The sequence below is a fragment of the Phycodurus eques genome, chromosome 7 (assembly GCF_024500275.1).
Source record: "Phycodurus eques isolate BA_2022a chromosome 7, UOR_Pequ_1.1, whole genome shotgun sequence".
Lineage (NCBI taxonomy): Eukaryota > Metazoa > Chordata > Actinopteri > Syngnathiformes > Syngnathidae > Phycodurus > Phycodurus eques.
Window position 1 is genome coordinate 8,865,708 of NC_084531.1, and position 15,556 is coordinate 8,881,263.

The 15,556-nt window shown below is 41.8% G+C and overlaps 1 protein-coding gene across 1 annotated transcript in view; it reads left to right on the forward strand.

The window, feature by feature from the left end:
- Window positions 1-15,556, forward strand: part of ryr1b (ryanodine receptor 1b (skeletal)) — a 146,419-nt gene that overhangs the window by 12,558 nt on the left and 118,305 nt on the right. Inside the window, exons 3-12 of the mRNA XM_061682639.1 lie at window positions 5,791-5,913; window positions 6,336-6,437; window positions 11,038-11,112; window positions 11,206-11,284; window positions 12,208-12,320; window positions 12,389-12,488; window positions 13,017-13,113; window positions 13,418-13,492; window positions 14,133-14,289; window positions 14,579-14,743. Of these exons, the coding sequence (XP_061538623.1) occupies window positions 5,791-5,913; window positions 6,336-6,437; window positions 11,038-11,112; window positions 11,206-11,284; window positions 12,208-12,320; window positions 12,389-12,488; window positions 13,017-13,113; window positions 13,418-13,492; window positions 14,133-14,289; window positions 14,579-14,743 (1,086 nt within the window). The remainder of the gene's footprint in view (window positions 1-5,790; window positions 5,914-6,335; window positions 6,438-11,037; window positions 11,113-11,205; window positions 11,285-12,207; window positions 12,321-12,388; window positions 12,489-13,016; window positions 13,114-13,417; window positions 13,493-14,132; window positions 14,290-14,578; window positions 14,744-15,556) is intronic.

Genomic DNA, 15,556 nt, shown 5'->3' on the forward strand with positions numbered 1-15,556 from the left:
ATTTTTTTAATTGGTGCATGAAGGTCACATAGACAAAAATACGAAATATGAATGTGCACATGCGTATTTGCGGCATATATTGTCACTTTAACGAAAACAATACTAAATTTCATCTTTATACATGAAGGCAAATTCATTCACAAGAATTTGTCTGAAATTAACTTTCTTTGTTTACTTACATTTGTGAAACAGCACAATAGACTCACCAGGCAAAAATTTCATACATAATAAAAGCAGGAACAAGGCACCTCAGCGCATGTTATAGCTGTTCTTTTTAGCAGTCTGGAAGGTAATCATAGATTAATGCGATGTGTTCTGCCTCTTGTGACTGTGAGTCATACGCGGTTGTTTCTGTCATGCGTAACGTATATTTTTTCCACTTTGAAAACGCCACAGAGACATTGGGTGCGGTCATGTGACTGCCTGACTGCGTTTGATTGGTGAAATGGAGTCAAACGTCACCAGTGGTTTGGATTGGTGAAACATGGTCTTTTGACAGACAGCACCTGATGCAGAATAGATCGCCCAAGCAATAATGATATAAATATCATCATCTTCCGTACCGCTTATCCTCACTAGGGTCGCGGGCGTGCTGGAGCCTATCCCAGCTATCTTCGGCCGAGAGGCGGGGTACAGCCAATCGCAGGGCACATAGAAACAAACAACCATTCGCGCTCACATTCACATGTTGTAATATGCTACTCAGACAAGTAAAATGTTTCCAAAAAGTTACATAAATAAATGTAGCCCATTACTACCAGCTTCTGGTTAAGATGGTGAGAAAAGCTTAATCTAGAATCTCTGTTACTAGCCTAAAATCACACAATCAGCTAATTAGATGCTGTCAGTGCTAGAGTCCGGTGCGACACATAAAAATTGTCAGACAGCAACAATTGCTTTCAACACAACAGGTCGGGAGAAGTGAGTGTCTGGTGCTAAGTTTCACACCCCTGTCAGAGTATTTTGGAATACCCTTACACACTAGCGGTGCACAAGATCTTATACTACCACTGAAGATGGATAAGTGCCTGGTAGACTTTGTCCCCTTCATTCTCTGCCACTGTTATATATCCAGAACAGCGACATGTGGAAAAACCTGTAAAATTCCAGCTTTTACAAGCACTGTGAAAGGAGCTGGGGTATCTTACTTGAGCTTGACGTTGGTGTTTATGTTAAGAGTGAGAAGCCCACAGTGTGTATTGAATATTTGGCGCAACGTATTGTGCACGGTACTGGCTTGTTACTCCATTAAAGGGCTTTATATGGCTTTAGATAACTACCAGTCAATCATATTGTCTCCACGTAGTCCACATGCTTGAATCCATCCTCCAGAGGTGGGAGTAAATTCCATATATGCATGCAGATCATGAGTAAGTTTCAAGTCTTAACCTTCAAGTCATAAAATCTTGCTGAGTTACGTTGCAAAACCAGTCTCTGTATTGTCTGTTACTTTATTGTCTTCTCAACTAACAAATAACCTACATGAAGCTCAGGTAATGACCAGCTGTTGGTGAGCTACATTGTGAAGTTCACGCAGTTCACATGTCTTTGTGGGTTTTTATAGTGACAGATAACGTTAGATGTCATAGATGCTGCATCTCTTATCTTTGAGTTGTCTTTACCCCTGAGTGTATCCAATGCATAATCCTTGAATCCAAATGCAGTGCTGTAAAAGTTCATTTTCTATACAAACGTGTTCAAAATTCAGTTTACAAATTTTAAAATTGTTAATCAGTTTATTTGAAAGGGGACAATGCAATTTCATAAAACACATGAAATACACATGGTTAAAAAAGCCAGAATTAGCCAGAAGGCTAGTTTTCATCTGTAGTCCCCTGGCCATGATGTAAAAAAGCAGTAAAATACATCTACAAGACAATATAATATAAAACAGGATACATAAAGACTTACTATAAAGAGAGAATAAAACCACAAATCATTTGATCATAACAAAAAAAAACAAAAAAAAAAACATCATAACATACTTGTCTTTTAGCGTTGGCAGCTATAGGTGTTAACTAACCACATTTTCAGTTTTTTTGTGAAGGCCTTGTATGTTGTAAGAAGTTTAACCTCCTCAGGTGATGAAAAAAAAAAATGAACTCGTTCGGTTCGTCGGACATAATTCAAAATTTTGAATCAAGTTAACTGTTCCAAAAATGAACTAATTCATAGTTATTTCTTCTTGAATATTTTGCTGCGAGCAATTACTCTAAAAAAATGGCATTTCTCCATTGTTGCCACCCATTCAGTCCACACTATTATCGTGCTACAGCTTTCACCCTACAGTCTCAAAAACATGAGGAAAAACCTTTTGCTTGAAAGGTTGCTTTATTAGCTTTATCAGTCGCCTGACATTGTTGGTGGAGATCCGACCTTTAATAAAACTGGTTTGGTCATAATGTCTGATCGACAGCAAATTTTTTTCATTCTTAGAAATTATTTTGATGTCCGTACTAATTAGTGACAGCGGTCGGAAATAGCGGCACAAGCCCCCTTAAAGCCTATAGCATATCTATGGAATTTAGTGAATGGAACCCGTATCACATGCATGTTAGTCAAATGGCGTACGGCGTTGTTGAGGCAGCACATTGAGGAAGGACTCGAGCCCCCACCTCTGTCATGTTGATGTGTTCTCTCTAGGATGTGTTGCGGGCACAGGTCCAATGGGTCAGCCGGGTGACAACCCGGACATCCTGACCTTCACTTAGAAACTTCTCTGCTCCATCAAATGTGGTGAGATTGTCAAATAATCAAGGGTTGTATTTTGCCCGCCGCAAAGTGTCAACCTTGAAATGCAGAAGGCGTCCTCTATTAATAAAGCGGTGAGTTAAGCTCCAGAGTTTGTGTGGCCTCCGTGTCAACTTTCTACGTGGTCAACGTGGACCACATTCACTCAGTGTGACTGCTGGAAGGTCAAAGCTGCGCGGGTGCAGATCACATGTGCTCACAACACATTTGTTTCGGTAAAACACGGTGAGTTGTGTGTGGTCATGTCTCATGTGCTCAGAGGTGGCAAAAGTATTCACACTCTGTCCCTAAGTAGAAGCACAGTACATATACTTGTAAATAAATGTTCTGGTAAAAGTGTAAGTACTTATTCAACTCTTTTGTACTTTGTGGTTTCCTACCACTGCATGTGCCAATGCTGGCCAGATTGTGTAGCCTTCCACAGTGCTTGACATACCCCAATGGAAGAGTGCTAAAAAGTGGTGTAGTATGACCCCAATGGAAGAGTGCTAAAAAGTGGTGTAGTATGACTCACATTTCCAAGTTCAAACAGAGTATATAGTGGTGCATTGACTTACAAGTTTCATTTAATTCCGTGACCATGCTCATAATGCAAAACCCCTGTATCTCAAATCATCTTTCCCCATTGAATTGAATGTAAATGTCATTAATCTGTTCCAGCCCCACAAAAAACACCAACAAAAATGTTTGTAACATATAGTAAATAACATCATTAAATAGAATGTAAAGAATGAAACAATTTGTGGATGTTGTTTTAATGGGGTTTGTGCTGCTCCTCCTGGACTGTGTTCCTTGCCCACTGGGGGCAGTATAATACATACATAATAAATACATGAAGAAGACAGTCACAATAGCTCAGTAAGCGGCAGTAATAGTAGTCATTTGCATTTTGCACAAGTGCCTTGTTTTTCTACGTGTGGCTGTACCGTTTCTGTTCAAATAGCCATCGCTTAAAAGGTTATAACTAATGCAACATCAATGCTAGTTTCATTAGGCCGTCTATTGCGTTTTTCATTCTGTGTTAGCACTAAGCTAGCAGACTTTTGTAAGGCAAAGTTATGCGGTTTGGTTAAATACACAATGTGTAATTCTCTTTGTTTTATGTTGAATTTTACATTAAACCTCAACTGGGCATCACAATAAATACCTTGAAGCAAATACACTGGGTCTCTTTTTTTGAAGCCATGTTCACTATCTGCCAAACTGCTGCTTGTTTTGAAGGTCACTGCTACTATCCCGCGCGTCTAACTGAATTTTTGCTTGCAACTCAAGACGAAAAAAATGTCAGAGCAACACTCGTATCTCGAAAAAGTCGCGACACTCGTAAGTTGAGGTGCCACTGTGGTTACATTAGACTTGCAGTGGTGTTGCTGGTGTGTGTGGGCACATTGCTCCACTTTATAGGGTGCAACAGAAGACCTTGCAGCTGCAGGCTAGAGGAGAACAGACATTTTGGGTTTGAGGAGAGATAGATGCTTGTATGGTTGAGAGGAGACACACATTGGCTGTGAGTACATGAGTTGACCAGATTTTATGAGGTCACCCATCTGAGTCACTTTCCATTTTCCCGCTGTGCGACATATAAATGCAAACATCCTCGACGTCGCTTTGAAGCAGCAGGTGCCCCTGTACCCCAAACTCTGTCATGCAAAATCATGGGTGGAACATTTCAAGTCTGAAATATCGTCATGATGAGAGCACAGTGGAGAGTAACAAATTTGACAAATCTGAGCAGAAGTGAGCGAGAGGAGCGTGAGTCAGGCTAAGTGGCGGATCTTCTTGCTTGTGTAATGGTTGAGTACAGCCAACAGCTGAGAATGTGAGTGTCATGTAGGGGGTTTGACAGGGGAGGGAGTGTTTATTGCTGTCTTTTGCACCAGTCAAATTAGCGCTCCACTTGGGACATGTACACTTTGCTTCGTTCCTTCACCCACACATCACAAAAAAACAAAATAAAATATTAGAATGCAGTGAGACACGTTCTACTCCGTGGATGAGAGAGCAAACTCATCCCGCAACATACAGTTCCCTCCAAAAGTATTGGAACGGCAACATCAAGGTCGATTCCTTTGTTTTTATTGTATACTGAAGACATTTGGGTTTCAGATCAAAAAATGAATATGAGACAAAAGTTCATAATTCCAGCTTTTATTTCATGGTATTTACCATCTAGATGTGTTAAACAACTCAGGTCAGAGCAACTTTTGTTTGAAGCCACCCACTTTTCAAGTGAGCAAAACTGGGTTCTGCGTCTGGGACAGCGCACTCTGGCAATTGCTGCTCACTTCTTCCAAAGCTGTTTTTCCGGTTTCCTGAGTTTTATACACAATGTTACACAGGATGGGCCGATACTGTACATATGATTTCCATGCACCCGGGACGAGTTAAATCACACGTAATGTAAAACGTAAGTCATGTTGTCATTCGTCATTTTTGCACGTTTTCAGACAACAAGGAAAAGCACAACAAATTCAAAAAACAAGAAGAGTTTAGTTGCCTCAATCCAACCTTTGGGGAATACCATGATGACCTACCGTATAACCGTAAAATGTACACCAACATAAAGAAAAAAACTGTTTTTAGCAAGCACCTTGGTATTTTTTTATTGATGTTGTTACAGTAAGGGAACAATGGGGTGATTATGCGTTTAGGCTTATGATAACACTTTTATCCGGTTGCTGTCTTCCCTAAAATTATTGGAACGATAGACGCACTCATGTGCAACTTGTTTAGTTTGCCTCTCCATCTCCATTACTTCAAATTTCATTTTGCACTTGTAATGCGCTCTCAAAAATTTCAAGCTGAAAACTCTCAGAATACGTAAAGTGCTAAACCCTCATTTAAAGAGGGAAATTGTCCCAATAGTAGGGTCTGAAATGGGTCAGTGCTAACAATCTTAAATATTAAATGTGTCCAATATTTATACAGCTAACTCATCTCCAGACACAAATCCCCCCAAATTAACCAAAACCCTAATACAGTGGAACATCTATGTGTAAAGTAAATACTATAAGTGTTTGTGTGCCTTCACATGTGCAGGATGACCAGGTGGTTCTGCAGTGCACTGCCTCCATCCTGAAGGAGCAGCAGATTAAACTGTGTCTATCCTGCGAGGGGTTCGGGAACCGCCTCTGCTTTCTTGAGACCACGTCCAATGCCCAGGTAACTAGCTAATCATCTTGAAGAATCCACTTCAGTGATTTCTTGCTTCTTTCTGGAGGTGGTAGTTAGTCACATAGAGTATGTGCTAGTCATTGAGTAAGTCTGACAACCCACCAGTATTTTGCGCGCACTACCCAAAACAACTTTTCTTTCATAAAAAACAAAACAAATGGCACACTATCTTGAAAAGAGGCAGCTTTTCAACTAAAAACAGTGAAAACCTTTCAAGATATGTAGTTCAAGTCAAAGTCATATCGAGTCCTTTGTAACTTTTAGCCAAGCAAGTCCCAAGTCCCAAAGATTGGTGACTTACAGTGCTGTCTGACTTGAGTCAAGTCATATGACTCGTGTCCCCGCCTCTGCTTCGTCTCCAACCCAGTGTTGCATTGTTTTTCTTACTCTTTTCGTATTTTTTTTCGCAGAATGTGCCTCCAGACTTGGCAATATGCAATTTTATTCTGGAGCAGTCGTTGTCGGTGCGTGCTCTGCAGGAGATGCTGGCCAACACAGTGGAGATGACCGAGGTAGGAGTCTGAAAAGGACATGGCGAAACCAAGGTTGCAACAATGGTGCAAAGGGTTTTCCCTCTCTCTCTCTCTCTCTCTCTCTCTCTCTCTCTCTCTCTCTCTCGCTCTCTCTCGCTCTCTATCTATCTATCTATCTATCTATCTATCTATCTATCTATATATACCATATTTCGAAATAGTGGTTCAGAGGGTTCATTTACTCAAGTGCAGATGGGGCTAGATGTATGACATTGTCCTTTTTGAAACTGCACTTAGCAACTCACACTGCACCGACGAACCCATTTATTGTATATGTGCTGAGAGGGCATTAGGACGGATCACGAAGTAAAGCACAAAATGGGCGTTTGGCACGATGCAATGTGCCCTCAAATTAAAAATGCTTAATACAAAGTGTGGCATTGCAGGGACATCAGAAACCGCATCCAATAGGAGAGGGGCCGGCGGAGTGATTTTAGAGTTCTAACAACAATCGACCAACCAATGAAAAAGCCTCCTTGTTTCTTTCAAGTAAGGCTTCTACGCAAGCCCTTCCAAATATGGGCAAGCTTGCAGCAGGGCACTGTCGTCTTTTGCCCTCCCCTGCAGTGAATACCAAGATAACCAACTGCATTGTGAAAAGAGTTCTTCATTTGAATGCATTTTTGTATTACAGAACACCTGCCCATCCACAAATTCCCCTATTTGTGTTATTTCTGTGGAAGTTATTTGCGGTTTATATGCTCTAAGATGGCGGCACGGTGGCCGACTGGTTAGAGCGTCAGCCTCACAGTTCTGAGGTGCAGGGTTCAATCCCCGTCCCCGCCTGTGTGGAGTTTGCATGTTCTCCCTGTGCCTGTGTGGGTTTTCTCCGGGCACTCCGGTTTCCTCCCACATCCCAAAAACATGCATTAATTGGAGACTCTAAATTGCCCGTAGGCATGACTGTGAGTGCGAATGGTTGTTTGTTCCTATGTGCCCTGCGATTGGCTGGCAACCAGTTCAGGGTGTACCCCGCCTCCTGCCCCATGACAGCTGGGATAGGCTCCAGCACTCCCGCAACCCTAGTGAGGAGAAGCGGCTCAGAAAATGGATGGATGGATGGATGCTCTAAGATGCCACAAGATAGCACCAAAGCCCTGGCCAGTAGTAGTTGGTGTCAAGAAAATATGATGAAGTGATACATCTCAACTGTTTTAGGATCTTTATATGTTGGGAAGTTTAGCTCGGGTTGTTTATGGAAGTTATGGAGAATCTTCTTTGCATGTGTATGTTTTTAAATCAAATCATTTGATCTGTATTGTATTGTATTTTGAAGGGTAATGTTGAAAGATGAATGAAATATTAAACTGTTTTGGGATCAAAATTTGTGTTATATTTCCGGTTTTAACTATTAATATAGTCAATAATAAATATGTTTGGAGGATTTTATTTACTTGTGTTATTTTATATTTGTGAATAGCGGGGCTTTACTGTAATATATAACAATGTTAGAGGTATTATTTATTTCAAGGGAAAGTTGAGTTTAAACCCCCCAAAAAGGGCCATAATATTATGAAAACATGCAGGGAAAGAAACGCAGTAAGATTTGGTGGGACTAATAAATTGGCTGAGTAGATGCCCATAAAGTTGTGGAGTTATCACATGTTGGATCCCTCGACACAAGCTGCTGTTTTAGTTAGCAACGTAGTTCAAATGGGCTAATTGGTTGACTCTTTAATGTACATGTGTGAAGAATAGCATCTATGAAGTGACATAATTACACTTGCTACCTAATGGGAAAAGTGTCCTAAGTGAACGACCTAGCAATGAACTGGGAAGGCCACTATTTGATGGAATACGGTATTTCTACACTTTAACATTCAGTTTAGCTTGGAAGTTGATGAAATGTAGGTACCATACAGACTTATTATACTGTATTTATTTCACAATGGTTTCTAAACGATATCTGGACACCCTCCCCTTTAGGGAGTCGATTTGGACAAATGGTCATGTCTGTGAACATCTCTCTATCTGGCTTTCCGTTGACATTTCCTGTGACGTCTTCATGTTCCCGTCCTTGCACATGAAAAACTCTCCATTTGTGTCTGTTGCCAGCGGGACTGACGGATGAGTGTCATGTGTCATCTCTTGTGTTTTAGATCTACACATCAATGCGAAGCAAATTAATTCAATGGACCCAACTGTATTTTCATGACCAGCGTAAATCTGATGGTTTTGGGAATTTCACAGATGAGCGCAGGCCCGGGGAACTTAAAAGAGGGAGGTCTGCGCCTTTGTGGGAGTGAGCACAACCGACTTCAATAAGTCCACTCAAAGTGGCTCCTCTCATTCCCTTTAAGTGCGGCACACTAGTCGCGCACTGACAGCCTCGACATGGCCGTGTGCAGACAACCACATTTTTTAAGAAGAAACTGATTTGCTCGAGTATGGGAGGTCAAAGTGTACAAAGTACGTTTATACGGAACCACAAGCAGACCTCCACGGGTGAATGATGTAAAGTCAGCTTGGGAGGAAATCACAAATAGTGTGAAGTGGAAAACGCCCCTCATCCCCTATTGTTCATTTGTCCCCGCATAGCTGTGCCGGCCAGTGGGATCATTAAAAATAATAATAATAAAATAAAATAATAAATATAATAAGAATAATTATTATTATGGGCGTCGGCACGGTGGACGACTGGTTAGAGCGTCTACCTCACAGTTCTGAGGACCGGGGTTCAAATTCCTTTTTTTTGTTTTTTTTTTGCACTGTGATTGTCACTGGAGAAACACATCCAGCTAATGTGTGTTACCCTTCGTACACATTAAAAGTAGAAACATAACAACAAACCAAATGGAGGCAGTATGGAAGTTTATGTAAGATCTCTATTTGCACCATTAGCTCCATGTCGGTCATCCCAGATGGAGATGACAAGGCGAGCTGGAGGTTGAGTACCCCCCCCCCCCCCCCGCTCCAAACACATACACTGAGAAAGACAAGCACCTGTCCTGCCCCAAGTTAGTGCTAATGGTGACCGTAGCTAAGTACTTCACATACCTGCCCCCCTGTGTGATCTGTGTGGATTAGCAATACTTAACCCTCCTAAAAGTCCATTGTCGTCACCCTGTTGGTGGGACTGAATTGTTTTTTCCCCTTTATTTAAATCTTCAACAATGCATCTTTGTGGCATGTTGAGAAAGCTTTTAAGTTTTATCATTTGTTTAATCTTTATCATTCATTATTAATTAATTAATTAATTAAAAAAATGTATTGTATTGTATTTTTATTGACGATATGTATCTATCTGGCGGCAAGGTGGCCAACTGGGTAGCACATCTGCCTCAAAGTTCTGAGGACCTGGGTTCAAATCCGATCTCGCCTGTGTAGAGTGTTCATGTTCCGTGCCTGCGTGGGTTTTCTCCGGGTACTCCAGTTTCCTCCCACATCCCGAAAACATGCATGGTAGGTTAGTTGAAGACTATAAATTGCCCATAGGTGTGAATGTGAGTGCGAATGGTTGTTTGTTTATATGTGTCCTGCGATTGGCTGGCGACCAGTTCAGGGTGTACCCCGCCTCTCACCCGAAGATAGCTGGGATAGGCTCCAGCACGCCCGCGAACCTAGTGAGGAGAAGCGGTATGGAAAATGGATGGATGAATGGATAAAAGCTTTGTAAACATATAAAAGATCGACACTGTTTCATAAAAACCTGTTTCCATAATTTGAACATTATGGAGCCATCCATCCATCCAACCATTTTCTTTAAGACCTATCCTCATTAGGGTCACAGGTGTGCTGCAGCCTATCCCAGCTGACTTGAGTGAGAGACGGGGTACCCCCTCGACTGGTTGCAAGTCGATTGCAGGGTACATAGAGCATTTACACTCACATTCACTCTGGACAGTTTAGTCTTTGGTGACCCTAATCCACATGTTTTCGGACTATGTGAGGAAGCCAGAGTTCCTGGAGAATACCTACATGGGACTGTAAAACAGATTTACAGTATTAACTACTAGTCCAAAGTGCTCCCAATCGTAATACATTTCTACTGAATTATATTTCATGTATAGCTGATGAACTGTCTTTGCTTATGGGATGGGGGAAATCACATTGTTCTACTGTCTTATAGTGATACGTATGGTGTCCATTTTGTTACCTTGCCCTATGAAGCAGTGTTTCCCAACCTTTATTGAGCCAAGGCACTTATTCTACATAAGAAATATTACAGCACACCACCAAACACAAATGTCACAAAAATAAATAAACGGAATTTATGATGATCTTGTCTCAGTTTACTCACAAATTGACTTACTCTGTGTGACATCTGGGTCTGTTTAGTTAAACACAAAGCTTGCAATGGCAACAGGTGTATACACAGGTTACTTGTACCTTTTGCCATCGAGCGGAACAGAATCCTATTGTTCTGCCTGAAACGATACATTGCTGACATCGATAGATGAACAAAGGTACATTATTTGACAAAATAAACAATAATTGTAATAAAAATGAAATGAAAAAAGGGGAATTGCATAATTTCCCATGGCACAGTGGTTGGGAATCACTTCTAGAAAGTAGTCGTGGAAGTTATCCACAGTTATCCATTTTTATAAATGTTTGTTTCTTGCCTGTATCTCCCCAGTCCTCGCAAGGTGGCGGCCATCGCACCTTGTTGTACGGTCACGCCATCCTTCTCAGGCACAAACACTCGGGCATGGTAAGTTAGATTTTTTTCATGTTTTATTTGGAGGAGGGTATTGCTGTATTTCCCACTCAATGTATAAGTTCTGAATCCAGACTCTCTCTCCAGTACCTGAGCTGTTTGACCACATCTCGGTCGCTCACAGACAAGCTGGCCTTCGACGTGGGACTACAAGAAGATTCCACTGGTAAACTTAAGAATGCTCTGTTTAGTGGCTATTAAAAAGCTCAAGCTAACAAACGTTGTTATTGCTTAACAATTGCTATTTTTATGGGTTGTGAAGGCGATATACACACAACAGTGGCAACTTTTAGGATGGAGGGCAGGTGGGGGCACTTTTAAACGCGAAGTTTCCATTCCGGAAAATGGGAACATCACACACTCGGGGCACATAAGATAAAAAGTGAGGGGGCACGTGCCCTCTGTGCACCCACGTTTCTGCCGCCTCTGCATACATATGCACCTCAGGTACATTTCTTCAAACTCAAATCACCTGTAAGCCATTTATTTTTATGGGTAATGTTGTAAGATGTGTTTGAAATTATATTGAAGTGTTTTGGGATCATAGTTTGTAGTATATTTACGGTTTACACAATTAATATAGCGAATCCGCTTTTCTTGCAGGGGATTCCAGACCCACCAGGTATAGGTGACAATCCACGATATAGAGAGACCAAATAACGCATTTTGGGGGGGGGTTAGTTTTACCTCTCCCACATGCTTAAAACACATTTAAATGAATTAAAACACTTTTTTTAAGTCATTGTAAACATCCTGCCCGATGACAGCTGGGATGGGCTCCAGCACGCCCGCGACCCTAGTGAGGAGAAGCGGCTCAGAAAATGAAGGAAATTGGAAGCATACAGCGTATAGAAAATACTGTATTTAATGTAGGGTCTGTGTGATGGATACATGCATGTGGCTTTAAGAGGCAGGGCCTGGTGTGGTGGCATGGGATGTCTGCGAATCTGCAGGTGGGTGGATGTGAATTACTTTATTTATTTATTTTTCTCGGTATGGCTTAGTCAATATCCCCCGTGAATAGTGAGAGTTTGCTCTATTCTTTTTTAGAATTTAAGATACCCTGACTCACCATTCTTGTTGATACAGGTGAGGCGTGTTGGTGGACTATTCATCCCGCCTCCAAGCAGAGGTCTGAAGGTGAAAAGGTCCGGGTGGGGGATGACCTCATCCTTGTCAGCGTGTCCTCTGAGAGATACCTAGTAAGACTCCTCAAAATGTGCACAGTGTACAGTCTTTATTGGCTGACCGCTCATCGCTCCTCCCTCAGCACCTGTCCTATGCCAGTGGAGATCTGATGGTGGACGCCTCCTTCATGCAGACTCTGTGGAATATGAACCCCATTAGCTCAGGATGTGAACTAGCTGAAGGTGGAAACACACACACATACATCCACAGATATATAAAAATAATTCCAAAAACAATCAAATGAGTCTGCATGTTCTCCTCGTATCTGTGTGGGTTTTCTCCGGGTACTCTGGTTTCCTCCCACATCCCGAAAACATGCATGGTAGGTTAATTGAAGACTATAAATTGCCCATAGGTGTGAATGTGAGTGCAAATGGTTGTTTGTTTATATGTGCCCTGCGATTGTTTGTAGTTCAGGGTGTACCCTGTCTCTCGCCCAGAGTCAGCTGGGATAGGCTCCAGCACACCCGTGACCCTAGTGAGGAGAAGCGGTCAGGAAAATGGATTGATGAATAAAATATTATGCAAATACTTCAATAATGATGTAACTGAAACACCTGAAACAAGGAGACACAAATGTTTGAACAACAAATAAAAAGTTTTATTATTCGTAAAATGAAATCTAAATAAATCAATCCTTGATCTGAACATTTAGCTTTTTGTTCGATAGCGCTTGACACTTTATCGTGGCCCTTTTCTGCTGTTTACAGGGTTTCTGACAGGCGGCCACGTTCTCAGGCTGTTCCACGGCCACATGGACGAGTGTCTGACCATTGCCACACCGGAGGAAGGAGAGGAGAAGCGCAGGTGAGAAAAGCAAGGCTGCAAAACATCTGTGTCTGAGTGGCATTCAATTCTTTTTTTTACCACGAGCTTTAAGCTTTATTCATTTATTTTACTTTTTTTTTTTACCCAATATTTTCAATGTACTTTTATTTATTTATATTTTTTACATTTATTTTATTGTTTCTAGCTTTAAGCATTTAATACACAACAACTGTTTATTCATATTTTTTAGCTTCGTCTATCATCTTTCTATTGTTTTGTATGTACTATTGATTCTAGTGTGTGTGTGTGTGTGTGTGTGTGTCTGTTTGCGTGTATGTTCCAGAATGGCTCACTACGAAGGCGGCGCTGTGTGCAGCCAGGCTCGTTCGCTGTGGAGGTTGGAGCCTTTGCGGATCAGGTGATGGATAGATAGATACATTCATTCATTCATCTTCCATACCGCTTATCCTCACTCGGATTGCGGGGGTGCTGGAGCCTATCCCAGCTGACTCTGGGCGAGAAGCGGAGTACACCCTGAACTGGTTGCCAGCCGATCGCAGGGCACATAGAAACAAACAACCATTTGCACTCACATTCACACCTATGGGAAATTTTGAGTTTTCAATTAACCTACCATGCATGTTATTGGGATGTGGGAGGAAACCGGAGTACCCAGAGAAAACCCATGCAGGCACGGGGAGAACATGCAAACGCTACACAGGCGAGGCCGGATTTGAACCCAGATCCTCAGAACTTTGAGGCAGATGCGCTACCTAGTCTTACACCTTTACGCCAGATAGATGTATACCGTAACATAATATAACAACATAACAAGGAAAGAAAGTCATATCTTAACAATTTATTTTATTTTCTCAAAAATCAGTCCTTAAAAAAAAACTTTATTCATGCAGCGATGTCAGATTTATGTGATATCGCAGAATCATGTTAGAGCTTTTAATTGGTTGGCCAGTGTCCTGTCCTGTTACACCAGTTACCTGTTACTGTCCAGAAAACCACTGGATTAAAAGATGTGAATGTTTTCCCTCTATCCCCTACAGTTGGAGCGGTAGCCACTTTAAGTGGGGTCAAGCTTTCCGCATCCGCCACATCACCACAGGCCGGTACCTGTGTCTGGATGAGGAGAAGGGCCTGGTGGTGGTGGACTCAGACAGAGCCAACACCAAACTGTCTGCGTTCTGCTTCCGTGCATCAAAGGTCTGATGTGATTTTTTTCTCTCTCATGCCTGTATTTGTTATACACTATTCACAAAAAGAATAACTTGCTGTTTTTTAACAATGAGCTAAATGCTAAAATTCACAACAGGTGTTCGATCCATAACAAAGTGTAGACAAGGTAAAATTTAGTTCACCTGTAAATTTTAATTTTTAGGTTCATCCTGAAATTTCACTCACCCAATATTGAAATTTCACTCACCCGATATCGAATTTTATGTGGATAGTGTAGCTTGTAAATATCTTTTCTCGTTTGGTCGCCACCGAGCAGGAGAAGGTGGACGTGGCTCACAAGCGAGACGTGGAGGGGATGGGGATTCCAGAGATCAAGTATGGAGAGTCCATGTGCTTCGTGCAGCATGTATCCACCGGCCTGTGGCTCACATATGCGGCGCTGGATGCCAAAGCTGCTCGTCTGGGAATGATGAAGAGGAAGGTGTGCTTGCTTATGGATCTACAAAATTGAGAACATGGTTCACCTCGAATTAAGGCCCAATTTACCCAACTTAATCCACATTTTACCGTACTTTCTCGTGTATAATACGCTCTCGAATTATGTACACCCTTAAAGTTACACCCAAAAATCAGGAAAATGCTTCTACCTATGTATAACACGCATCATCGAGTTGCTGCTATCCATATATTCAATTTCTTATATTATTATTTGTATTTTATTAGGTTTTTCCAAGAATTATTCTCCTTTTTTCTTCATTATCTTTAAAGCATTGAGACGAAGTTCTACAGTGCTGATAGCGAGGCGACTTACCCTCATTTCTGCTACAATCTGCAGCAGCTTCTCCATTTCTGGAAACTGTGCCACGTTCCCACGGCCTGAAGCTCTTTCATGTGCTTTTTGTCAGAGGATTTTCTCGTTTGATTTCCTCCACAAGCTCACGTTAGATGCATTCACATTGAACTGCTGCGCCGCTCCACGGTTTCCTTTGTCTTCAGCAACATTGATTACTTTTTCTTTCAAGACGGTTGAGTAACTAGCCCTGTTAGTAGACATTTCCTACCTTTGGTTTAAGGTATAACAAACTCACGGGTGACCTTTTATGCCATCTAGTGCAGTAGCACCAGATAACAATAGCAATATGGCGGCTGACACAAGGACGTCAGGATGCTCCAGTGAGCAGTCCCCGTTTATCCATCCATCCATCCATTATCTACACCGCTTTTCCTCACTAGGCTCGCGGGTATGCTGGAGCCTATCTGGGCTAACTGCGGGCAGGAGGCGGTTGCCAAACAA